The sequence below is a fragment of the Tursiops truncatus genome, chromosome 14 (assembly GCF_011762595.2).
Source record: "Tursiops truncatus isolate mTurTru1 chromosome 14, mTurTru1.mat.Y, whole genome shotgun sequence".
In the NCBI taxonomy this organism is placed as follows: domain Eukaryota; kingdom Metazoa; phylum Chordata; class Mammalia; order Artiodactyla; family Delphinidae; genus Tursiops; species Tursiops truncatus.
The window spans coordinates 66,792,792-66,819,944 of NC_047047.1; the positions used below are offsets into that span (position 1 = coordinate 66,792,792).

The window sequence follows — 27,153 nt, forward strand, 5'->3', positions numbered from 1 at the left end:
GGATCATTCTCATCTCTCATGCTCAGGTTCGTGGAAAAAGAATAAAGAGAGGAAGTGAGAAAGCAAAAAATCACAACTATTCTTCTAACCCAGGGAGTGAAGGGATGGACTCTCACTAGACAGGTTGAATCTCCAGAACCTGAAGCCCAAGTTTGAGCCCTTACAAGCCTTGCTGCAGGTCTTTGGGCAGCAGAACCTCCTTATCCTGAAGCACCCTGAATTTAAGGGAGCTGCGGGGCCGCTCAGCAAGTACGTGTGTCCTCCCACTGCCTATGAGAAAGACAGCTCAGAACACAGGGCCCCTAGGGCCACCCAACTTCATCAGGTCAGACAGGTCCCTGTAGCCCAGCAGTTGCTAAGTTGGGAAAATGACCTTTCTGAACTCTGCAGGGCCTTGGATTCAGAAATAAGGGTCACAACCACGGCCTTCTGCAGAAAGGTCCAGGAAGTAGGGTTTGGGTTCCTATTTTCTGCAGACGTGGATGGGGCAGGGCTTATCCCAGAAACTCCTGGGCTGGGCAGAAATGGCATTTGAGATGGAAGTCAGAGTTGGTGTGTTGGGCCCATCACCTCAGCCAGGTATTTCTCCATCAGATTGATTCTTGACTGGGCCACAAAGCACTCAAGCCATGAACCCCATGAATACCTGTGACCTGCCTCAGCAGGCAGAAATGATTATGCATATCTGGGAAGAGACTGGGTTCTTTCTCTTAAGAACCCCTTTTTTTAGTTTTCCAGCACAGGAAAAGGAAAATTCCAACATCCCAGGAGACTGGCTTGGGGAAGAGGAGAAGGCAGGGCAAATGCTGCTTCAAATGCCCCAGAATAACCCTGCTGAGGTCCAGTTTGACTCAAATGCTCTGTATTTTTACCTAACGTGGGGTGTTCTCCAAAGCCTTCTATATGGAATTCAACCAATTTTCACAGATTCTGCAGTGGACATCACTTTGACCTCTGACCTTTCGTTCCTCTCTGAGGAAAGCCACTTAGCTCACCATGGAAATGGTCCTAATAACTCGTGATTTCCCCAAATTTTACAAACACTATCTCAGGTGACCTGCCTCCTGTCAGGTTCACTTGAAAGAATCATGCTATCTTTCTTCACCTAACTGCCAGGGTGAAGCACAGCAAAGAAGAAAAGAAAAAAGCAAGGAAAATAAGGCGATCAACACAGAGTTTCCACCAGGTTCCCCAGTGTCTTTCCTCCCAGGGCCCTTCTGGACAGAAATTCCACTCCAAAGCATGAGAGGACTCTCTCCACCATTCTGTGGATCCCTTTTGTACCTCCACCAATCCTGGGACAGCTCTGCACTCCACGGGAAGGGGATGCCATCTCATCTTCTCTACAACCACAGCAGGTGAGCGTGGCCAAGTCACTGCCACGTGACAGGGTGCGAGACAGCAGCGGGCAAGAGGAGTCTTACACCTTCCCTCTCCAGCCCAGTGAGTCCAAGAGGGACAGAGTTACCGAATGGAGTTTGGAACAGATATATTTGCCTCAATCAGGGCAGCTGCCGTCATTTTGAAATGCTGTGGCCATCAAAAGATACCACATACAACACAGATGAGACACATCCATAAAACACGAATTCTTTTTCTTTCTTTCAACAAACAGACCAGAAAGTTAGCCTCCCGAATTCTCAAAATCAGTACCTTTGCTCCTGTATAACAGAGTGGGGAAATCTAAGGTAGAGGTGGCAAAGGTGCCTGCTTTTGATGTGCCTTGTCTTGGTGACTGCTGTCCCAGGAAGACTCCGGAGATGAAGACCAACAGGATTCGGGGTCACACCCTGCTTTGGACCCAGACAGATCACCCAGACCTCATACATCACACTTGGTTCTTTATATGTCAGATCTTTTGATAACTTCCAAATATCAAATTCACCCTCAAAAGACAAAGATATGTTAGGAGGGAGGGTTTTCAAAAGAATTTGCTGAAGGCAGTCCCAAAGAGGGATGTTGTAAAACCTTTCTGAATCTAATAGCCACAGCATTCAAATAAGTATTTAGTCTTCTCAAGGAACAACAATGAAGGGGACAACAGTGATTTGGATGCGTAAGTTCGGGTGTGTTTGTAATAAGACAGAAAAGAAAAAAACAGAGCCTCCTAACTTTACACTCACCTTGCATAATGAGGCAGGCAGAAATAAAGTAATGGAAATGCACTCAGGAGTTTGGATAGGAAAATTCAACTGCCACTCAGACAATACGTGACTGCGGTTTCACCCCATTCACTTTGATGAAACAGTGACACTGACTTCCACCATCAAGAATCAGCGGAACAGACAAATTCCTGGGATAACATTTCGTTTGATCCTAATCTACAACATCTGTGAGATCAAGGCAAAAAAAAAAAAAAGGCACCAGACCCTTAATATACACCTCCCACCTTCCCACCAATTCTGAAGACCACCTCCCCAAATAAAATTCCCAATGTCCTAATACAAACAATATCAAGAAAACAAGCCTTGGGAATTTGAAGACATTGTGCTGACAGATGTCAAAATAGGGAAAGGAAAAAAGCACTCCCTTTTCAACTACGTTGAAAAGAAACTGCATTTCAAAGTCAAGCAGCTCCTAGTTATCGACTGTTAAATATACGGCATTTATTTGTCCTGGATTAAAAAGAAAAAAATCCTAAGAATTCCGAAAACTCACCAGGTTAACACTCTCTGGGGCTGGAAAAATACATTCCCCAGATAGTTCTTCTAAGAATGTCCCGTAGGGGGCACTAGAGAGGTATGACTGGGGCTGACTTGGGAATCACAGTCATTTCTGGTAAAAGTTCTTTGATGTGAGGAATGTCCCAGCCTGGGTACAGTTGGCAAAACTTCACTCTGGGGAATTTTGTGTGTGTGTGTGTGTGTGTGTGTGTGTGTGTGTGTGTGTGTGTGTGTGTGTGTGTGTGTGTGTGTGTGTGTGTGTCTGTGTGTGTGTGTGTGTGTGTGTGTGTGTGTGTGTGTGTGTGTGTGTGTGTGTGTGTCTTGGAAAAGGATGGTTGCCAAAGAAGAGAGCTAGTCTGGTATTCCTTGAACTGTCCCCCTTGATTTATTTTCACAAGTTATCTGAGGAACAGACAAATGGCAGCCTTGGAAAAGTTCTGGGTCTTGTTTTTGTTTTGTTTTTCATTAAAAGGGGGCCCAGTTGATGAAAACAAGTTATGAAATGACCTATGTTTGTGTAACTGGCTGAATTGCGTAATGCTCAAGGCCTGAAACGGTTTAAGAGTCGTGCAGCCAGGCAGGGCATATATCTGGTAGGTGTTTTCCTAGGAAAGTTAGGAGAGAGAAAGAAAACAACAACAACAATAAAAAGAAAAAGCCAGGAGGGGGAGGTGTGTGCAACTATTAGTGACAAATCAAATCACCAATGACCAGCCTCTGAGATTAAAACTATAACTGGAACAGGAAATATTTTCCATGCTTCAAGTTCCTGCCATATACAAGAACAGAGGTTTCAACAGAGTTATCTGCCCCCCACCACCTTCCCCAAGTCACTGAAACGCATGGCCATGTGTTAAGATCAAGCTTTATGAAGTGAGAGAGGAGAGGAATGTTCTAGGTTGAGTAAACAGCAACAAACTTCTCAGGAATATCAGACCCCACAAACAAAGAGAGCAGAGAAAAATAATATTCACTTGCCCAGGGTGAAACCAGAGAATGCTCTTACACTGATTGGTCCGCTGAGATGCCACAAAAGGAAGAAGGACCATCACTAACTGTCAGGAAAGTCTCCCCGTAAAGGAAGCTGAGAGAAATAAAGTGACTACAGGTTTTATCTGGTATGCAATAAAGTTACCTCGAGCCAGAGCGGGGTCACAGACTTGGGAAGTAACAAAAGCGTCTCGCGTCAGTCCTTAAGACCACAGAACAGCTCTGCTCAAAGTCACAGAGATGAGAGAAAAAAACCCTGCCTCCCTCCCCCACCCCCTCCCTCAGGGGTGGATAGGCTGAGAAACTTGTCCAAAGCTACAATACCTTGCCAATCCCTCTGGTTTGAAAGGCGCCTCACTCAAGCTGCTGGGCCGAATGGGCAGGCGTATATGCAAGAACCCCGTGCACCAGTTATTACTAATTGCAAAATCCTCATGTGTTACAGCATGCTAGGAATTAGCCAACAGCTGCTTTTTGCTTCGGTAATGAGGCCCCATTACACTCTGCTGGACTGAGTTCTTTTCCTTCTTCCTAGCACTGGTTTCCTGTCTGATTTTCTTCCAAAACAGGGAATTGCCTCCGCTCACATCCTGGGCTCAAAGCCCTAGTGACACAGATTATTCAGTTGGGGCACTGATGTCCGGTCTGACTTCCCATCTAGGCCCCAGGGTCTGAGAAAAGCCAGGAGGCGAGGTTGTAACATTTCAGTGATGAGTGCCACAGAAACGGCAGCCAAAGGAGCAGACGAGAAATCAAAAGATCCCTTCCTGGTTCGGAGAGGCAGAGAGGGACTTTTTGGGGGCTGTTGAACCGGAGAATGAGGGAATGGGTTATAAATGACTCTGACCCATTGCCTAACGATAGCTGGATTCAATACAAACCACCAATGGGGCTGCAAAGCAAACAAAATCAAACACTTTGGAACAAAATTGGAAACTCATCACCTTGGTACCCGTCATTAGGGGTGCACTGGCTGCACCCTCAGTGCACAGACTAGGCTCTCTACAGTGGTGCTTATGGGGACACCAGGGCAGGAAGAGGGAAGACACAGAAAAGCCGTTTTGAGGACTCACCAGGTACGGGGAGCCACTCTGGAATAAGATACCCCTCTTCAGTTACCAAAGAGCACCGTGTCTCCATTTTATTCTCCATCAGGGTCCCTCCTCCCTGGAAGCCCACCCCAACCCCTTCTGGTTGGCTGGCGGATAGAGGCCAAGGCCACTGCCTTACCAGAGCAACTCTTGCTGCAGCCAGTTTGGCTACAGACTCTGCAGATCCTGACTGAGGCGGGTTTCAGGTTCTAGCGGCCTTGTTTGTTAAGCCAGCTCCCTCACAAGCCTCGGGGTGGGGGGGTGGCTGCTGCCGAGGACAGGCACCCCACCAGCACCACCAACCCAGCAGCACCCTCCTGGTATTTATTTATTCTGGTATTTATAGACAGATCGCACGCACAATCCCTCCAGTGCAAACCAGTCCGCCTGCTTTAGAAACAAGTTGTTTTTCGGCTTCCAGAACCACTCAGGAGCCCAAGCGAGGTCTCTCCACCCTCCCCGCCCCCCTTCTCTCTGCAGGCGTCCTTGCCCCAAGGTACTCCCAGACCCACAAGGCGCCCCTTCTGGTGGCAGTGCAGACTCCTTCTCCGACCCTAACAGGAGATGGATGGGCGCCGGGCACCTAGGCGCAGCCGAGCCAATCAAGGCTGACCTCCTCCTTCCTTCCTGACCTTCGCACCTGATTCCCAGAGCGCCAACCCGCACCCACTCCGGATTACTTGAAGGAGCCCAACCATGTTTCCGAGTCCCCAACATTTTTCAGAAATTAAGACCGATGGGGGCCGGGAAAGAGAAGGAGAGGGATTTTCTCAAGAATAAGGTCCCGAGATGTAGGGAGGGGCCCGTGGGTGCAAAGATTTTTTTTTTTGTCCACCACGGAAAGAGAGGAGAATGGAGGTGGATTCCTGGAAGAGGAGGTACAGGCTCCTGGGAAAGGGACCTGCAATTCCAGGAGCTGGTCTGGATAAGATGTAGTGTGAAGGATAGGGTTTGCTGGCTGCTCCAGCCCGCTCGCCGCTCCAGTTTAAAAAAAAAAAAAGTGTTGGCGTTGGGTAGAGGGGATGAAAGGAGGTGTGGGCAGGACAAGACGAAAATCCAGAACTTACAATGGTGGCCCGTAGGAATTTTCTCGCCAAACCAAGAAACGGAAAAGAAAGCAAGAGAGGCAGTGGCGGCGAGAGGAAGGCGGGTATCCGCCCGCGCCGCCAGGTGCACCCGGGCCCCGCACCTACCTGCTGGCCGCCGCCGCCACTGGAGTAGGACTCGGCGTGCGCAGGAGAGCCGCTGCTGCCCCGGGATGAGGTATCAAAGTTCCCGGGATAATCTTGGTACATGATCCGCGGTGGGGGCCCGAGAGGAAACAGGGTGTTTTTCTTCCCCCGCCCTCGCCGAGGCCGCGCACCGGCTGCTGAACGCTGGCTCCCTGCGGGCCGCGCCTCGGGCTCTAGTCTTCGCTCCCGGGCTTCTGCCCCTCGGCGGCGACACCCCGGGAACAGTGCCCCCCGAGCGCCGAGCGCTGCACTTCTTTCCTGCTCTACGAGCGCTGCGGGTCCGGCTGTCCACCCGGTCCCGGCTGTCCACCCGGTCCCTCCCACTAAAAAGTCCGCGCGTCCCTCTGTCCCTCCCCTGCGCGCGCCCTCCTGCCCCCGCGCGCAACCGGAGCTCAGCCCGGACCGCCGGCTCAATCAAAAATTGGAAAGTAAAAAAGAATAGGAGCCCGGCGAGTCAAGCCTGCCAGGTCTGGGGACCCCCGATTTCAGGCAGGGCAAAAAAAAGGCGAAAAGAAAGGCTGCCCGCTTGGAGAAACTTCTATTTCCTCCTTTTAGAAAAGGAGCTGAGAATAAACTTCCTGTGGCCGACTCGCCGCCGGAGTTTCGAGCGCTTCGGACACTTGACTAGAAGAAGGCAGCCTGCGCTCGGCCCGCGGCCGGTGGGGTTCCAGTTGAGCCGGCGCGGAGAGGGACGCGGCTCCGCTCCCCGTGCCACAGCTGCGGCGCCCGGACCTGCACCCCTTCCCCGGCGCCCGCTCCCGGACGGGCCCGTGTCGCCCGTCCGCGCCTCTCTCACTCCCTCTCTCTGTCCCCGCCGAACGCCGTTCGCTTGCTCGCTGGTTTGCTCGGAGCCCCAGCGCTCTGCCCGAGATGAGTCACTACAATGGCACGAGTTCAACTCCACACTCTTTATTCTCCAGCCCCTGTACCTCACGTCAACCCCAGACTCCACCTTGCAGGGAGGAGCGCGCGGGGAGGCGGAGGGAGAAGGCCGAGGAGGAGGAGGAGGAGGAGGAAGAGGCGCGGGAGGAGGCGGGCGCAGCGCCACCCTCCCTGCCCCGGCTCCCGGCCGCGCTGACGCCAGCCGCACACCCAGCGCTAGGAAGGAAGGGGGTGGCGGGTGTGGGAGCGGACCGCTGGCGCGGTTTGGGGGAGCCGAGGCTCCTGGCCCTTCCCCCCACAGCCCACCCCCGGCCCCGCGCCCTTGGTCTGCTCCATTGGCGCATGTTGCCAAAGATGGTCATTTGCGTTAGAGGACGCGAGTGCGGGTTCCCTTGCTTTCGGGTGACGTGGAGGGAGAGGGATTCCCTCGCCGGCTCCCTAGCACGCCACGGCCTCCCCCCCTTCCACCACCCTGGGAAGGGGCGCGGGGCGGGGCCCCCGAGAGCGGCCGCAGGGGCCTCGGCGCCGGGTTTTAGAAAATAATCACAGTCCCGAAGAGCGAGACGGGCGGTTCGGTGCGGCGCCACCGCGAGGCTGGGAGCCGGGCGCGCAGAGCCGCTCGCAGGGAGGGCGCGGCCGCGCATGGTCGTCGGCGTCCTCCGCGGCGCCGCCTGAAGCAGCGGGCGCCCTGGGCGCGCTGGGTATCCGCACCTCCCTGAGGCCGGGCCTTGCCGGGGCGAGGCGCCGCCGGGCGGGGCCGGCCTGCCTATTTTCCCCTCCGTGGCTGGCTGCCCACTGCTTCCCGCCCCTTCCCCCCCACCCGCCCCGTTTTTTCGGCCCTGAAATTAATTTGTTAGGAGTAGCCTTGAAGACGAAATTAAACAGTCAAGACATTCAGGCCGCCCTCTACGCTGGGCAATTAGGACGCATCTAATAGGAGTAATCGGGCATTATAAGCAACCTTGACTGTTACGAATTTGGAAGAAAAAAAAAAAGGGAAGAGGGAGGCCCGGGAGAGGGTGTGCCCCAACGTTGTCTTCAGCTGTTTTGGAGCGAAGTTCAGGCAGTAGGTAGTGCGGATTCCTAGGTTCTCCCGCCTCGCTGGGCGGGGTGCGGGGTAAAGAGCACAGGCCCTGGAGTATGAACGCCAGGCTGTGCTGTTTACGAGCTGTGAGACTTTGGGCGACTCCCTTAACCTCTCTGGGCTTCAGTTTCTACCTATCAAACGAAGGGGTTGAGACATGACCTTCTAAGGCCCTTGTCAGCTCTGGGACTTCAATCCTTCTGCAGAGATGATCCGGAGGAGCACTGTACTAGGAGTCAAGGAATTTGGGTTCTGGTCCAGGCTCTGCCTTAGTCTCGCTTTACCCAACTCTTACGTGTACCATCTGTACCCCCACAGGGTCCTTGTGAGGACCCAACGGGAAGATGTGTGAAGCCTTATGCACTGTAACACATCACGGTTTCGGTCCTCAGTTTCCTTATCTTTAAAGTGGGGGTGTTGCTAAGAAAGAAAAATAGAGCCGGGAACTCAAAGCTTTCCCGGGGCTCTATATAAAGCGCTGGCGTTTCCGGGACGGCTGGCGGCATCTGGCCGCCCCAATGGCCCCAAGATACGGTAATCCCAAACAATACTCGGGGTCATTGTTTACATCTATAAAACACATTCTGTCCTGAGCTCCATCCCCAAGGACGCGCGCGAAGAGGCGAGGCTGGCCGGGCTCCTCGCACCTCCGCCGCCGCCTGCCTGGCAGAGTCCCCAACTCCCCCGGTCAGGGCGAGAAGTGTCGGGCAGACGGATGCGCGCACCCAGCGCGGGGGCTTGGCGTTTTTGTTTTTGACTTTTAAATCCTGCGTCCTGCCTGCCTGGGTGTGTTTACGCTCCTGTCTCAGCAGGACTGTGTAAATGCAGTCCTTTGACGCAAAACCGTTCAGCCCTTTCCCCAGCGGCAGCGGCAAAACCCAGAAAACTGGGGGTGGGGACGGTGGGGGGCGGGTGGAGCGCAGGAGAAGAAATCGTGACACTTTCTTCCTCGCTTCTCCGTCCCATCCCGCGCCACACGGCCCCCGGCCGCCTTGGCGAGCTCTTGGGGGGCTACAAAGGGAGTCGCGGTCTGGGCGTCCAGGGCCCTCCCGGGAGCAGCCGCGTGTCGAAGCGGCGCGAACAGACGCACTTTTAGTTTTCCTTTGAGCAGCAGCGGCTGCCCGGGCCTCCCCCGCCCCGCGCTTGAAAATCCGGATGCTTCTGCGTCTCTCCCACACAGTACTTCCAGTAATTCGGGGGGAAAGAAGGAGGGGGAAAGGGAGCGGGTTCTTCCTCGGTGGCCTCCGCCGTCCCGGGCGCGTCCAGGCCCGGGCAGGCGCCGCCGGGAGCGAGCGGGCAGGCGAGCGCACCCTAGCGCCCTCACCCGCCCCCGCCCTGCCTGCTCCCCAGCCCTTTCCTTTCTTGTGGGTTCCCGTAAAGCCCAGCAGCCCCGAGACGTCTGCAGAGCATCACGGAATCTGTGCTGATGCAAGTCGCTAGCCTCCCTTTGGTGCGCCCCGGCCTGCCTCGGAGCGCTTTGATCCCGGCCTTCCCCGACTCCAGAACTTGTGTTGGTTTCCTCTGCCCGCCGGGAGGCCTGCGTTCTGCAGCCTGCCTTCGCCCCTCAGTCCTGGAGCACCAGACACAGAGCTGCGCCCGGTGCTATGGGCAGCTATGGGCTGGTGCAGCTGGTGCCTCGGACTAACTGTGAATGCCAAACCGAGAATTTAGCTTCCAAGCCCAGTTCACTGCCCCCTCCGGGGGGAATCATTCCAGGATCACCCAATTAGAAGGGATCCTCTGACTCCCAGGAATAGGATACTAAGAAGAATAGGGGCCAGTCTTTCCTGAGCACTTACCAATAGTCAGGCCCCAGGCTGAATACTTTACGGGGATTGTCTCATGCAAGCCTCCGAACAAACGTTTGAGGTGGGTATTCTTCCCTGGTTGCAGATCAAGAAAGGGAGATTGAGTAACTTGACCAGGAGAATTAGTTAGAGGGTGAGTGACCCAGTTGGAAGTGCAGCTGGTCCTCTATGACTCCAGGCTCTTCCTCTTACCTAGGACATGTGTGACCTGCCTCCTACTGGAATGTCTGTTTCTCTCTTACTGGTCTCCAGAAAGCGTGGACTACCTCTGGTGCATGACTTTTCCTCCACTTAGAGGTTCTCCTTAATTCTCTGCCCAGCACTATCACTCAGGGTAAGGAAAGGTCTCGTCATGTGAGGGAAGAGGAGGCGGTAAGCTGGGATGGGGAGAAAAAGGTAGCTTGTGCCGCCTTCTCATTGCCTCTCTGGGTCTTGGGACCTCCCTGCACTGAAGTTAGGTGTTTCCTCCTCTGTCCCTCCTGTCCAACGTTTGGCCCCGAAATGGTTGCCTGCTCTGGGCTGCAACTGGCCCGCACATCTGAGTGCTGGACAGTTCATGAAGCCCTTTCACATACATGGCCTCGTTTTTCCTCACGTTAACATCTGCGCCAGGGATGTAACAACAGTCAGGGTGACTCTGGATTGCCAAAGTGGAGGCCGAGGAGCAGAGTGGCAAGGCAGCCTCCTCAAGATCTCCCAACCCGTGGCTGCCAGAGCCCGAACTCAAGCCCATCTCACCTGACTTTACACCCAGCCTGTTATCCGTGCTCCCGGGCTTGACAGGTCAGAAGCAGAGTCCATGGCTTAATAATACATGGTCCTTTATCCACCATGCCTGAGAGAATGCCATCATTTCTGTATTGTGAACCATACATGTTGATGATGTTTGAACGTTTCTGAAAGCCAGGTACATGTTATCATCAGTGACTATTTAATACGGAAGCGTTTCTGTTTGTCCCAAGATCACTGGATCACTCAGGAGTCCATCAGGAAACAGACCTCAACCCGGATGGTTCAAAGGAAGAGGCTTTAAAAATGAAGCATCTTCATAGAGAAGTGTGAGCAGGGCTAAGAGAGCAACAAGGGATCTTGCCACACCCAGGGCCTAGTAACAGTTGGAAACGGTGACCATGCCCAGGGTTCAAAAGGGAAGAAAATAGTGTTATTAGAACCTACTGCACACTGGGACCACGGAAGAAAGGCCGTCCATCAGGATAAAGAGAAGCAACCCATGCCAGAAAGACACTGAAGAGGATGGAGGAAAGGATCCCAGACCATCTCTCCCGTCCCCTGTCAGCCTCCCAGGCACAGCGAAGGGCAAGGAAGGGTGAGCAGTGGATCTGGCGGGGGTGGGAAAGGCACACTCAGCAAATGAGGAATAACCAGCAAAGATGCTATTAAACCCAGACGGGGTTTAAACCAGGATGGGGGAAATACAGTCAATCAGTAAGTCTCACATCTCACCCCGAGTTGGGGTAAACATGAGAATAACGCACACAGCCTTTCAAGCTGCACCTCCCCTCCCTTTAAACGTCACTGATACATTCAGCCACTAATCCAGAGGGAATGTGTTGTATCGTTCAGGTGTGGGGCAGAAAGAAAGGCTGGGAACCACGGATCAGAAGAGATCAGCATCTGGAGGAAAGAGCTGGATGAATAAGCAAGGTTCACTCCTCCCTGTGGCCTTACACAACCTCCGTTACATTCCAAGAGGGGCCCACCAGCTTCAGTATTCTGAGGCATGACATGGGCCCTCACCCACCGTGATTCCCATTTCATGTATGGGATTCACACCAAGGAGGAGATGTGAAAGCAAGGAAGTCCAGAAACTATTGCTCTAGAGGCCGACCTAATAATAATATTAAAACGGAATATTCTGCATCGGGGTGGTGGTTACATCTGTACATATGTGAAAAACCCATCAAGTTCTACCCTCGGATTAGGACATCCGTTTACTTTACTGTATGTTACCTTCAATTTAAAGAATACAAGCAGACAACCACAAGCCCTTCTGATCACCTTAGACCACATTTAGCGTTATATTGAAGTCTGTGCAAGACTTCTCAGAAAACATAGGCAAAGGAGGCCTTTCTGGTCCCCACTTATGGCCCCTAGGAGACGCTGAGTCGTGACTGCCCTAGAAAGACTCAGGCAGAGAGAAGGTGCTTCCCCAGTTGCCCACATGTGTGCGCGTGTGTGTATGCGTGTGTGTGTGTGTATGTGTTTAAGCCGGATACATTCCAGAGATAAGTTAACCAGGGCTATTATTCAGAAATATCTTTATGAGTCACAACAGAAGTTACCTCTGGTAGGAATGTTAGTTGGGTCTGGAAAGGAGGAACAGGACCGCTTTGCTCGCTTCCTCTTCTGGGTCTAAGATCTGCATGAGGAGAGGCAGCTCAGATTGGGCTTTGAGTTGAGAAGCAGAGGTCCAAGGATGGCCCCGCTATGGCCGGCTCTGTGACCTGGGCCAAGTCCCTTGATATCTCCAGGCCCCTGCTTTCTTCTCTGCCACCAAGAGGCTGGACTGAACATAGGCCCTGTCATAGGGCAAGGGATGCACAGAAGCCCTAAAGGGGGAAACTCTTTCCTACCATTCCTCTATCCGGCATGAGTCTCCTGCCAGGCATCTTCAAGTCCCACATGAAAACACATCTCTCCCACCCTCCTATCCTGAGGACCCAGAAACCCAGCATGAGCTTCCCCACTCCTGCCCCATCCCAGGCCAGAGGCTCTAGGCGGGCTTCCTCCACTTCTAATCTGGTCAGAGCGTGGGACCCATCAGCCTGGCCCCAGGATTTGCCCAGCATGTAGAGGAAGGGGGAGGAGAAGCCTGAAGCCTGGATGGACGCTGCCTTCAGGCAGTTCACAATCTGGCTGAGAAAAGTAAAGAGAACACACACAATAGTGCGGGCATGAAGCAACAACAATGGTGACACCTATCAAAACCTTTAATAGGGCTTCCCCTGTACCAGACAGTGTTTTAATTGTCGTATATATTAACTCGGTTAATATTCACAACAACTCTATGAGGTAGCTACAATCATGCCCATTCAACAGATGAGGAAAACGGACGTCAAGAGAGGTAAATTCACCCAAGATTCCAGAGCAAAAGAGAAAGAGTTGGAATTTGAACACCTGCATTCAGGCCCCAGACTCTTGGTATAGAAGGCGCTAACGAATCTTCCCCCTAGCTCTGCATGGAATCACGACAAACCATCTCTACACGCTTCGACACCCCACCCACCAGGGTGTCACCTGATCCTCTCAACAGCCTATGCAGTAGCCAGGACCCACATTATTGGCCCTATTTTCCAGATAAAGAAACTGAGGTTCAGGAAAGGTAAGCCATGGGCTGAAGATCACACCCACCTTGCATGCAGAGCCGGGTGTACCCAGGTCTTCAGACTCCCATGTGCCAGGTCTTCGCTTTTCTCCTTCACGCGCTGGGTCCATAGCGGATACAGGAGGAGCTCAGAGAATGACCAAGAGCGGGCGGCCTCGTTGCTTGATCCAGGTCTCCTTCCTGGATCTCCTCCGTACTGAAAAACACGGGGATTAAATGACATAATGTTTGCATTTTGATTTAGAATATTTAAGCAAGGGGGGAAGCATATGTATTTTTTCACACACATATATGTATATGTGTGTCTATATATATTAGACACATACACAAAGTTAGCAAATATAATGAACAAAAGATGCCAGACACAAAGCAATACTGACTGTGTTGTCCCATTATATAATTTTTTAAAGGCAAAATGAATCTGTGATGTTAGAAGTCATTGCAGGTCAGGCAGAGTGGAGGGCGTGAGAGCTGAGTTCTGTTTCTTGGCTGGGTCAGGCTTACAGATGTGTTCACGTTGTGGAAACCCAGTGAGTTGTGCACACAAATTTGTATACTTGACTGGACGTATGTTTTAAACGTCAATAAATTTACCCTAAAATGCCCCCCGTACACACATGCCCACGCACACGCACGTGTGCATGAGCGGGAGAGAGATCTGAATTGTGATACATGTGAGAGGGAGAATGATCTGAGCCACCTATGATCCTCCACTGATAATTTCCTAGAAGAAGACGCAACGTGAGCTACTGCCTCAAGCCTGAGTTTTCCAAACAAGTTTGGATGCTACCCTCAGGGGGAAGTTGTTTTGTTTGTATTTGCCTTACTCAGGAGACACAAATCATGGGCTACAGCCAGAGAATAAAAATCTAGCTTTAAGCTGATCACCCTGGTAGAGGATGGAAGGGAGGGGGAAGAGCCCAGCGTGGAGACTGAGAGGAGAGAGGTGGGGGGACCGCAGTGAGCGAGGGCCTGGGAGGGCAGCGTCCACGTTCAATGCTCCCACCCCCGCCCCCGCCGGGCAGTCCCCAGCACACCAACCGTCTGGGGCGTGCTCATGTGGAGGGGGCAGATGTGCACAGACTCACAGATACCCCAAGTACGACACACACAGAGGGGGCAGGCGCTGCCAGCACCCCTACTGAGCACCCCCTGGGTGTCAGCACACCCCGCCCCGGCACCCCTGTGGATCAGCTACTGTGGGTCACTGAGCGCATGGGCTGCCACGGGGACCCGCACCCCTAAAGACACACAGAGCCCAAGGAGCGGTGGCCCTGTTATCTGCCCAGTGAGCACATCACGCGATTGCCTGCCTCGGACAAGGAAGCACCTGAGAGGTAGGGGATGTTCCTGGAAGGAAGGAAGGAAGGGAGGGAGGGAGGGAAAGAGGGAGGAAAGAAGGAAGGAAGAAAGGAAGAAGGCAGGGAAGAAGGGACACCACTGGTTTTTCTTTTGAGGCAACTGAGATGTTTCAACAGCCCTCGGTGTGCAGGCGAAAGACAAGGTTTGAGTTCTGGCTCTGCTACTCAGAGCTGCAAACCCTTGACAAAATCATTTCATCTCTATACACCTCGTTCACTCATCTGCAAAGTGGGGCAGAGAATGCTGATTTGTGCACAGCTCAGTGCTCAGAAAGGGCCATGGGCTTAGATGAGAGAGGCCTGGGTTCCAATCCTGGCTCTGCTGCCTGGGAGCCAGGGGACCTTGGGCAGTTATTGAGCCCCTCCAAGCCTCACTTTCCTGCCTTGTGATGTGGTGACGATGATAACATCGAGACCTCAGGGCCATGGTGAGGATTATGCATGCGTGCATTCATTATACTCTGCGTATTCCCAAAAGGATTTCTGTAGCTATGGGGAAGGTTCAGTGAAACAACACACAGGAAGGGCCTGACACAGGCATCCCATCCCTCTGCCGCATCCCTTTCTCTGCCTACCTCACAGGGTTGGGTTGAGGCTCCAGTGGGATAATGTTTCTGAAAATGTCTTGCAAACTAGGGAATTCGATACACATGACAGCTAGAGAAAGTGGAAAAGAAAGGAAGGATTTGGGGAAGCTGAGGCAGGAATGGACATCCAGCCACCTCACAGAGGAAGAGCTTGGGTTCTTGGAGCACTGAGGGTGCCCACCCACCACCAGCTAGGGGCCCATGTGCTTAATACATAAAGCAACTCTAGGAGGAGCCGTGGCTACAGGGTCCTGTAATGTCAGAGCTAGAAGGAACGTGAGAGATCATAGGGTACAACCCCACCTCCCTACCCCATTTTACACAGGTGGGAACCGAGGCTCAGAGAGGGAAACGGGCTTGCCTCACATCATCCAGGGCAGCAGAGGCAGAGCTGGGACCAGACTCACTTCCCGATGCAAAGTGCAGAGCACCATTTCCACTGCCCCACGAACCTGGTACGTTTCTCCTCACTCTGGTCTGGGGCACTCCGAAGCAGGTCTGCAGGCGCCTCACTTCCTGGGGTGAATTCTGGTAGCTTAAGGCAGGAAGGTTTGCTCCCTCCCCTGGTAAGTGTGCCTGGGGCCCCACCCGGATGACACACCCAGGGGCTCCTGAGCAGTGACTATAGCCAAGAGCAAATATAGGGCCTTATTGTTAGGGACATCGATCGCTGCACTGGGTTGGGCATTTATTTATCATCACAGCTATTTCTTTTCATCAACAGAAGGCAAACATTCCCCACCCCAGTAACTGGAAGGCTACTACGTGTACCAGAGGATGGCTGATGTCTCTTGAGGCCGAGTTGGGAGCAGAACGAACCTACTTACATGGTCCTTCCATCCGATCCAATTCAGGCAAGGGTAGGAGGGACTCAGGCCCGACCTACGGGAGAACTGCCCACACCGTCAGGATCCAGAGGCTGCGTTACTCAATACCTTCAAAAGCTGTGGGGTGGGATCGGGAGCCAGAGCTTGTTCTATTCCTCTCTTTGCCTCTCAACTTCTGGCAAGATACTAAACCTCCGCCTTGGTGTGATCACCTGTAAAATATTAGGGGCTGTAAGGATTAAACAGACGACATGTGAAAGCACCTAGCATAGTGCCTGATATACGGGTGCTCAATAAACAGTCCTGGATCTGTGTCTGAGAGCATGGTGAACCCGTATCTGCAGATGAAACCGTCAGGCCACAGCGGCTCCACACATTACAAGGTGGATCTGAGCTGGGTTGCCCCTTCTGGGGGAGGATAGTAGCCTGGCCGTAATCTCGCTTGGCGCCAGGGAAATAAACCTGGTGGCCTTCTCAGTCTATGCCAGTCTCCTTATTTAGCTTTCGTGCCAACGTTCCCATCTTTCTTTTGGGCCCAGAGTTGGAGCCCTGCACCTCCACCCATCCCGTCCTCAGGCTCTCTCTCTCCTCTCCCCTTGGGACACACCTTCAGTCCCTTCTCTTCCCCCACCAGCCCCGTCTTTCCCGTGGGAGGCCTAGGTTTCTTCTTGCTCCCATTTCAGAAGATCCAACTTCTCTGGGATTTTTTTCCCCCAGCAAAGGTAGGAGGGATTTCGTTGGGACCTTTAGCAGAAAGCTCTGGAAGGGCAAGTTCCCAGGTAGCTTTCTCTAACGAGGGAGGGCCGAGCAGCTGGAGTCTGAGGTGGAGGTGAAGTTTGGATCCGAGGGATGTGGTGAGCATGTCCTGTGGGGCAGAGCAGCGGAAATGCTCTTTCCTCCGTGGCTTCCTCCCAAGGGCCCCCAGCAGGCCCGGGGCCCTTGGGAGGAGGCCTTCACCCGCAGCCTCGCCCAGGCTGTCTGCGGCTTGGGGGAAGGGCTTCTCATTTTCCAGATTCTTGACTCTCATCTTGTAATGGATCATTTGTTACTTCCAGCAAAATGCCTGGCAACAGCTCTGGGGATGGGAACCAAAGACTCGAACTCAACTGTTTGGTTTGACCTCAACAGACTGTGAAAGCTGGAAAGGATGCCCAGGCATCACAGAGACCGGTCCTCCTTCCAAAGCAGCACAGGAGTTCTGCGGGGTGATAAAAGAAAATGCTAGTCGATAAAACGACTCTATTTTCAAGTAAGTTTGGAAAAGACTGACTTCAGTGGGTTTCTCTACTCAGGACTTCTCCCAGGCTTTTGTAGGCCAGTGCAAATTATGAATGTCCAGGATGCATTTTCCAAAAGCGTCCCTTGGAAATAGCGATTCAGCCAGCCCTTTGGCATTATGGTGAGGAAACCGAGGCACAAGGTTCTAGGGACAGAGCCACCAGTGAGTCAAGGTCTCACGACCTCAGGGTCTATGCACTGTCTCTGACCCCAGGATTAAGCTGGCTCACCGTTTTCTGATTTTGTTTTTGCCTTGTAATCGGGGGCAGGAGGTAGTGGGAATAGAGTTTATTTATTTAGGTGTATTTTATGTGCTCTGAAGGACAGAACTAGGGCCAGTGGGTAGAGGTTCCTGTTGAGTGGAATTTCAACTCCACCCAAGTTAAGAACTTTAAAATAATTAGACCTGTCTGGACGTGAACTGAGCCAACCCATGAGGTAATGAGTTTCCCATCAGTGGAGGGGTCCAACCCACGGCTGACTGACCACTGGGTGGGGTAACAGATGGCTCCCAAAAGATACGTCCAGGTCCACATCCCTGGATCCTAGGAATGTGGGCTTATTTGGAAAAAGGGTCTTTGCAGATGTGATGAAATTAAGGATTTCAACACGAGGAGGTCATCCTAGATCATCTGGATGGACCCTAAATCCAGTGACAAGGGTCCTTATAAGAGTGGGGCAGAGGGAGATCACACACACACAGGAGAAGCCGATGTGAAGACAGAGCAGAGACGATGCGCTAAGGCGACAGAACGCCGCAGCTGCCAGGGCCGGGAAGAGGCCCTGCCACACCTTGAGTTTGGACCTCAGGGCTCCAGAACTGTGAGAGAATAAATTTCTGTCATTTTAGGCCAGCAAGTTTGTGGCAATTTGTTACAGTAGCCACAGGATAAGGGTTAGGGATGCTGGCAAGGGCAGATAAGCACAGATGGGCCAGGGAGGCTTCCCCGAATGCCCCTCGGGCCTCTCCTGACCCTCTGCCCAGCGGTCGTCTTGCCTCCAGGACACCTGTGACTTGGGGACTGGAAAGCTGTGCCAGGATTTCCCACCTGCCCCGGGAAGGGGGAGCCATCAGGGTCTAAGGCCTGAGCTAGGAAAAGCCAGTGGGGACAGCTTAGTGGCCGAACCCTGGCTGGTGCTCCCCACGGCCCCCAGCAAAGGCCCCCACTTTGGTGTCTTCAGCAGAGTGTCCCTTAAATTCAAAGAACCTATAAGCATCTCTACTAAGTGATCAGATGGCCTGTCAGATGGGGGCCCACGGGAGCTTCTGCGTCAACCAAGCAGGGTCTGCCCTTGGGTCCCCTGCCTCAGTGACAGAAATCAGTTCCCCCAACACACACACGCACGCACGCACGCACGCACGGAGGGCCAGGCACGCACTCCGAGGACAGCCTGTTCCCTCACTGCTCCACGCATGCACGTCTACACGCACGCAGGGGCCCTGTGGCAACTGCCTCTCTGCTCCCGAGGCAAGTGATAACACGCCTGCCGGCCCATCTCTTCTTGCTTCAGTCCCTGGCAGAGTAAGACCCAACCCAAGTTGCAGGGCACAGCAGGATAATTGCCAGGTAAAGGAGGCGGCTGAGGTTTGACTGTCTCAGCAACAATCTGGGGAGACCTGGGGACAGGAGAGAGGGGGACTGAGGCCAGTGCCCCCCCTCAAAGCACCTGACTGCCCCCAAGACCTGCAGCCGTCTGCAAAGCCAGTGTCGGCTGCTTTGTCCCTACAGCCGAGAGCCCAGCCCGCCGGGCACCTCCTGGCTGGCTGCCGCCTGCCTCCTTGGGGGGCAGGATGAGCTCTGCCCACTTGGGCGAGCCAGGCGGGGTGCTTGGCAGGAGCCCCAAGCCCGGCACACCTGTGCATGTGGCGGCCTAGCTCATGCAGAGCCCAGCTGGCCTTGGGGGTGAGGAGGGTTCCCCCCTGCCCAACTGCAGTCACAAGAGGACACCCAGCTCCCCCCTAGCTCCCACCCCACACACCCAGGAACCCGGGATCTGGTCTCAGAGGCAGCCTCGCTTCACTTCCTGGTTCCCTCTTTCCACTTTCCAAATCCTCTACAGACTTACCCCAAACACAAGAGGGAACATGGCATTCTCCCCTCTCTAGGTCACAGACGCTTTGGTAACTGCGCCCGCGGGCGCTGTAAATGCTTGCAGGCTTGTTTTGCTCAGCTGGGCCAGGGGTGGGCTGAAGCCAACCCCCAGCACCCCACCCCGCCCCCGCCCCGTCCTCGATTGCCTTCTACCCCTCCTGTCACCACCCTAATTTCAGGCTCAACTGTGCGCGTTTAGGGCTTAATTAAACTCTTGTCTCGCTTTCAGAAGAGACATTTTCTGCCCCAGGGAGTTGCTACCGAGCTTTGTGAGTTAGGCAGGTCTGAGCAGGCTCTCAGGTGAAGATCTGCCTGGTGGGAGAAAAAACATCGCCTCCTAGAAGCTGCGGAGCTGTGGCCAAAGGGGAACCAGCAGGGCAGGAGGTGGGAGGCAGGGATGCCCCAGCCTTGGCAGTGAGGCCGCCCCCCGGCACAGGGGGCCTCGCTGCCTCCGCAGCAGCCATTGCGTGCAGCACTCAATTATTGCAGGTCACGCTGTCCAGGTCACACTGTTCCCATGCCCGCCCTGCCCTGCCCTGCCCAGCCAGCAGCAGCCTCCAGCGCCTCCCGCCCACTGCTGGCCGCACCCTGGACTCAGCATCCGAGATTCCTCCCTCGGGGCCAACGCCCCACCCCCAACCCAAGGGGCCTCGGGAAGAGGAAAAGGGCCCAGCGAGTGGGCTCTGTGATCCAGGCCCTCAACCCAGGTCGGGCCTGCCCAACGCTGGTTCCAGGAGGGACTCTGTGGTATGGAACTTTCTAGAGAAATGTGTCTCAGGGAGAGACCTGGGTCTGCCCCTTACTACTTAGGTGCCTTGAGATTACTTCCTCTTTCTGAGCCTCAGTTTCCTCATCTGTAGATTGGGCGTGCTCATATACCTCTCCCACAGGTGGGGAGGGGAATTGAAAGAGACAACACAGGAGAGAAAGTATTTTGTTAACTTGGGTAAAAGGCTGGGTCTTCCCTGGTGGCGCAGTGGTTGAGAGTCCACCTGCCGATGCAGGGGACACGGGTTCGTGCCCCGGTCCGGGAAGATCCCACATGCCGCGGAGCGGCTGGGCCCGTGAGCCATGGCCGCTGAGCCTGCGCGTCCGGAGCCTGTGCTCCGCAACGGGAGAGGCCACAACAGTGAAAGGCCCGCGGACCGTAAAAAAAAAAAAGACTGTACAAATATTAGGAAGTATTTCTATCAACATTAAGCAGGCAGTGAGCAAAACCACTGCTGGAGCTGCATTCCCGCCTCCACCCCCAGCCCCGCCGAATATCACTCCATGGTCCTCTTCCCACCCCGCGCCCTGCCCCCGACCCGTTCTACCCTGTGAGCACCGTGTCCCCTGCACGGCCCCCCACCCCGCCCCCATCTCCTCCATTTCTTTCCTCCAGCCTTCAAAGCTCCCTCAGGCGTTCCCCACAGACGTTACCAACAGGGAAACTGAGGCAAGGAGCAGGAAGACCCTTGTCCAGACCACACAGCTTGCTTGTGGGGGCCAGTGGTCGGAGCCTGGTCTCCAGACACCTTGCTCGGGCCCAAAGCTCCCACTGCTGTCACTGGGATGAACCTGCTTTATAACAAACTCTTTGGGTTCCTGTGAGGCAATCATTAAAAACAGACAAGATTCTGGGGAGTGTGGCTCTGAGTCAGGGTCTCGGGGACTGTCAGAGCTGGAAGGGACCTCAGAGGTCAACCCCCTTGGAGAACTGGGCCCCAGAGAGGGGCCCTAGCTGCCCAGTCACACGCCCTGGCCTCAAACTCTCCCTGGCCTGTGCCGGTGGGAAGGGACACCCTCAGCCCTCTGTCCCAGGAAGCCCGGTCCTGCTCAGAGGGTCCCCCAGGCAGGACATGGGAGGCCGCCCTAGAGGCCTGGAGGGAAGCCCATGGGCCACCGTCCCCAGGTGATCCCAGGTGACCATGGTGTTTATATCTTCTGAGAGCTTCCTTGTGGGATGAAAAAGAGCCCAGGACAGGAGGCTTTTCATCTTCCCCTGGGAGGACCTGGGTGCTGCCTCAGAGCACTTCAAAGCCCTTCCTGCCATGGTCTCATTCAGCCTCGCCTGAGCGCTGGGGTAGGGAGGGAGTCAGGGCTGGGGAACTCTGAGGACTTGAGGGTGGTGGGGGAAGGGAGAGGTTGTCGAAGAACATGACTTGTCCAAGGTCACACCATTGAGCAAGTCACTTTTCCTCTGCGTACCTCAGTTTCCCCATCTCTAAAATGATATCTAACAATGCCTCATGCTCCCCAGATGACTCGTGGCCCGTATTGTTGACAATGAGGGCACAAGCATGTTGCTCGGTCCATGGCAGGTGAGCATAAATGGTGGCTTCTTCAACAAGCCCGTTTTCTCACTTGTGAAATGGGAGCAATATGCCTGCCTCCCAGGCGGGGTGTGATCAAATAACACAAGTGCCTCGAACAGGGCCTGGGCACATACCAGGCGCCCCGTCAACGTTACTTCTCTTCCCAAATCGCTGGACCAAACTACCAAAACCCATGCCTATGGACCTCCTCCTATGTTCCCAAGTGTCCCCAGAACTCAGTGGTCCAGACTCCCCTGGCAGCCACTCCAGGGCTCTGGCAGGTGAGAGGCTCTGCCACTGTCCCATCAGCCTCGTTGCAGGGCTGGGCTGGAGCCCACATTTTCTGAACCTTTCCCAGGGGCCGGGGGCTGTGAGTTCTAGCCCTCGTGGCGCTGCTGACTTACTGTGTGGCCTCAGGCCAACCTCCTGGATTCTCTGTTTCCCCATCAGTAAAATCAGGCTAATGACCATCAGCCTCCTGCACTGGGGTGTAGTGAGAATTAATTAAGGTTTGTAAGAGGCTTTGAGATCCATGGACGAAAGGCCCTGGAGAAGGGCAGAGTGTTGTTATCCATTATTAGTACTGCTATATTGCATCCAAAGATCTCACAGTCTCTTACAGATGGTAATTAGTACCTTGCAGGGGTGTTTTGAGGGTGATTAGTCCCATTTCACATTTGGGAAAACCAAGGCACAGAGAGAAGTTAAGTCAGAGCAGGATGGAAAAGGGAAGAGCGGGCCCAGCGTTCCTAGAATCTATTGCCACCCTGGCTCTTGTATCCTCAGCCCCCAGGGTACACTTGAGCATCTTCCTTAGGACCAATCAGCCAGGGTCCACGAGAGGCTGGTGAGGTGCCTCCTCACCTGTTCCCCTGATTCTTCCCTCGGGGAAGCCCATCCCCAGTCTGGCTGGGCAGCAGGAGCTGGCGCTGAGGGGCCTGGAAGAAAAGCCGTAGCAGGATATGAAAGCAGAGGGCACGACAGGACGGGGAGAGTGGAGACCCAGGGCAGCCCCCTGCTTTGGGGTGCTGGGCACAGATGCTCCCTTCCACGCTTAGCTCCCCAAACTCCTCCTGTCGCCTTGAGGGTGGGATCGTATCAAGTTCCAGTGAACCAATGCCAGTCCAGCCTTCCAAGCTCTCTCTCCAAGGGCATTCAAGAAGGTGAAGAAGCATGAGGCTCTAAGACGAACGAGGTGGGTGTTTCTGGGCTGTCAGTCCATTGAGGACTCATTGGACTAGAGAGCCCCCGCCTGCCTTTTCTGGGGGAGGCCTGTTTGTTTCCTGGAGACAATCAGGAGACCCCGGTGCTTGGGGTTGGCTCCCTGGTGCCCTGCTATGTGGATATGGTAAATTTTTTTTCTTTTTAAAGTGTCCCAGAGCTGGTAGTTTGAAGGCAAGTTGCACTAGTTTGCAGAATAAGCCATGATTTTAAGTACATAAAGTAAAATCAGTGCTTTAACGTAGCAAGCTACAGAGGTATTCCACAGCAAACCCAGACTGAGAGCACGAATCCCCAACAGGGCTGCCATATTGCACAACTGCAGGCACTTTTCCTGCTCCTCAACCCCACTCCCTAGGAACCAGAGCACCAAATGAGGGACACTGATATTCAGGGACGTGCTGTAAATGTTTAATAACAAGCTCTCAGAAAACAAAACAAACCCCAAAAACTTGACATGTACTGTTTGCCAATTTCAGTGGTATAAATACTATGGCTGACTTCAAGCTACTGACGTGACATCGACCAGCTTACCCAATTCTCCAAACTCTGACAGTCGGCTCTCTTAAGCTGGTTCACACCAGCTTAAGATGCACACTGCCATCCCTTGAGACCGTTTCCCCAAGGAGAGAGGGAGCTAATTGGTACCATAGGGAAGGAACTGGGAGGTCCCTCTCACCCAAAGTCGTTCCTTCATCGATTGTTTTGTCACCAGAAATTCCTATGAAACCTTCAGTTCCAATACAGCCGTGACATAGATGGAGAGGAGGGGAGCTCGTTCCCTGGGTGTTTCCTTGAGGAGTGGCGGCAAGCTGCTAAGGAAATGGGCATAAGATGGGCAGGTTTTGTGAAGGGATGGAATTATAAGGGGTACAAGTAATTGTCAAAGTGAGAGGCCTCAGGATAGAGGCTCTGGGGGGAACCTGAAGCAGAGCAATTTTGAGACTCTCCTGCCTCCAACTAAACAATAAGGGGCACAAGAAGCCTTTTGAAATGACCTATACTATTGAAAGAAATGAGAGAAGCTACTGCATCCATGAACTAAGAACAAGATGATATTTTAAAAGGTGACATTGGAAAATAAAAGAGCTCTTTGAAATTAATCTGATAGAAAACCTTGAAAAAATCTAACAGAAAAGTCAGAAGATAAAGTCGAGAAACTTTCCCAGAAAACTGAGTAAAAAAAGGCAAAAAATTAGGAAAGAGGAAAAGTAAAAGATAAAGAGAATTAGAGAGTGGATCCAAGAGCTCCAACATTTGCTTGTAAGTAATCTCAGAAAAAGATAATGGAGAAATTTAAGGGGAGAAATAATCAAAGAAATAACAATACAAAAAAATTTCCCAGCACTGATAAAACGGGTGACCAATATGAAAGGACCTACCAAATGCCTCACATGATAGGTGAGAAAAGACCTACACCAAGGACCATCATTGTCAATTTTCAGAATGGAGAGAAATAAAAGGAGCTAAAAACTTCCAGGGTGGAAAAAAAAGCAGGTCACATGCAGAGGATCAGGAATTCAAATGAAACCAGATTTCTCAACAAAGCAAAACGACAAGGGAGCTATGTTTTTAAAATTATGAAGGAAAACAATCTTTAACCAATACATGGTTAAACTAAAAACTAAGTGTGAAGATAGAAAAATATATACAAAAACTAGATATGCAAAATCTTCAGACATGCAAATCTCAAAAAAAGTTTACCTCCTATGAATTCTTTCACTGGAAGCTGTTATTTGAGGTACTTTCCCCCAAAACAAGGTGAAAAGGGGAAGAGCTAGGAAACCAGGAATGGAAACAGGTGAGTGGTGAAGAGACATCTCAGATGATAGCTGTGTCACAGTCGTGGAGAACAATCTATCCAGACCAGAGCCTAAGGCCTCTAGGAGGGGTGTCCGTCCCATGGGTGGTAAATCACAGACCTGACCTGTTACCCAATGCACTGTAGTGAGGGGAGTTTTACTCTCTGTCTCAATGTTAGATGAACCATATTGCAGTGTGTTAAGAATAAACGCTAAGGATGGATGAAAAGATGTTAGGGGAATTAAGAGAGACCCTTCATGATGTCCTATAATTTCTCTGAAAAACCGGAGTTAGGTCATCTGACAAAAGGAGAGGGAGAGACAGATGGGGGCCTGAGCCAATGGCGAAAGTTTAGAGATTCTGTGTCAGGAATGAAGGGGGCAGTTAACCAGGAGCAAAAGTGCTCCTGAGCGTCGGGTACCACACGTTTGCCCCTGTCAGTAGAGCCGTGTGGGAGCTGGTGTCTGCACCAGGACTGGGTGTGAGGTTTATTCCCTGATCATTTATTTGGAAAACACTTCAAACCTATAGAAACATTCCAAGGACAATACAAAGAATATCTATATCCCCTTCATCCAGATTCTCTGATAAACATCTTACCACATTTGTGCTCTCTCTCTCTATTTGTGCCTCTGTCTCTCTCTCTCTCTCTCTCTCCCTCTCTCTCTTTTCTTTTTTTTTTTTTTGCGGTTCGCGGGCCTCTCACTGTTGTGGCCTCTCCCACTGCGGAGCACAGGCTCCGGACGCAAGGCTCAGCGGCCATGGCTCACGGGTCCAGCTGCTCTGCGGCATGTGGGATCTTCCTGGACCCGGGCACGAACCCCCGTCCCCTGCATCGGTAGGCGGACTCTCGACCACTGCGCCACCAGGGAAGCCCTCTCCCTCTCTCTTCATACATATATATACATCTGCCTTTTTCCGCCTGAACCATTTGATAAGAACTTGTAGACAGGTTGCCCCATGACCCCAAAATACTCCAGTTTGTACTTGCCCCAAACAACACCCTCTCCTCATTACTATCATTCAACCCTCCAAATTAGGAAATCAAAATTAGTTTAAAGCTATCCTTTAATCCATGGACCCCATCCAAGTTTCTCCCACTGTCCCAACAATGCCTCCTTTGCCTTTCTGGTCCAGGATCCAAGTCAGGATTCTGAGCGGCATCTAGTTGCCATGCCTCATTAGTTTCCTTCAATCTGGAACAGGTCCATCCTTCCCTGTCTTTCACGACCTTGACAGTCTTAAAGAGTACAGGCCATTCAGTCTGAGGATGTCCCCCAATGTGAATCTTTCCAGTGTTTCCTTGTGTTCACTCTCAGGATGTGCACTCTTGGCAAGAACACCACAGAAATGGGCTTCCCTGGTGGCGCAGTGGTTGAGAGTCTGCCTGACGATGCAGGGGACGCGGGCTCGTGCCCCGGTCCGGGAAGATCCCACATGCCGCGGAACGGCAGGGCCCGTGAGCCATGGCCGCTGAGCCTGCGCGTCGGGAGCCTGTGCTCCGCAACGAGAGAGGCCACAACAGCGAGAGGCCTGCGTACCGCAAAAAAGAAAAAAAGAATACCACAGAAATGATGCTGTGCTCATATCAGGACATCACATCTGGGCACATGTTACTGACCTGTCCCACCAACAGTGATGTTAACCTTGATCACCAGGTCAGGTTGGTGGCTGCCAGGTCTCTCCATCATCAACTCACCATCTTTTTCTTTGCCTTTGATAAGTATGTTGTGGGGAGATACTCCAAGACTACACCAATATCCTGTTCCTCATCAAATCTCCGCCCACCAGCCTTAGCATCCTTTGATGACTCCAGCCTTATTCAACAACTAGGAAGGTTGCCAAATGGTGAATATCTATTTCCATCACTCGTTCTATACATATAGTTGGCATTCTACTGTAACGAAGAGTTTTCCGTTCTCCATCATTTATTCATTTATTCCCTTATATCAGTATAGACTCACGGATTCTTATTTTAATCAAAATGTTGTAATCTGTTACCATCACTATTTATTTTGATGCTCAAATTGTCCCAGATTTAGCCTTCCAGCAGATTCCTGTGTCATTTTGACATGTGCCCATTATTCTTTGACTGTTTCCTTAGTTTCTGGCACAAAAAGATGTTTTAAACTCATCTTGTAGTTTTCCTGTTCTAGCCCTGGGATCAGCTATTAACTCTGGTTCCTTTTAGTGGAGAATGATATTTTTTTAAAACTGAGAAGTGGGCTCTTGACGGCTTATTGCTACTGGGTTATCATTGCCTCTAGGCAATTGCCTCTAACCAATAGCATTGATTGTCTGTTCCAGAATAATGTTAAAGAACAGTGGCAAATCCTGGCACCCTCTTCTTGCGCCTGACCTTGATAGCAATATCCCTGATGTTTCAGCATCACACGTGGCGCTGTCTATTGGTTTGACATAGATATTTTAAAACCACATTAAAGAAGGATCCTTCTATTTCAATTTTACTAGGAGTTTATTTATTTTATTTTATTTTATTTTTTGCGGTACGCGGGCCTCTCACTGTTGTGGCCTCTCCCGTTGCAGAGCACAGGCTCTGGACGCGCAGGCTCAGCGGCCATGGCTCACG

At 52.5% G+C, this 27,153-nt stretch overlaps 1 protein-coding gene across 5 annotated transcripts in view; it reads right to left on the minus strand.

Moving 5' to 3' along the window:
• The window catches only part of FOSL2 (FOS like 2, AP-1 transcription factor subunit), a 29,949-nt gene extending 16,690 nt beyond the window's left edge, over window positions 1-13,259 (minus strand). Inside the window, exon 1 of one of the 5 annotated variants that reach the window (XM_033838816.2) lies at window positions 13,123-13,259. In XM_033838816.2, the coding sequence (XP_033694707.1) occupies window positions 13,123-13,206 (84 nt within the window). In that variant the 5' untranslated portion in view covers window positions 13,207-13,259. Of the gene's footprint in view, window positions 1-1,284; window positions 1,887-5,937; window positions 6,073-13,122 lie in introns of those variants that run through there. The other 4 variants (XM_033838813.2, XM_033838815.2, XM_033838812.2 and 1 more) reach the window with 4 other exon arrangements.
• Between the last annotated feature and the right edge of the window lie 13,894 nt (window positions 13,260-27,153).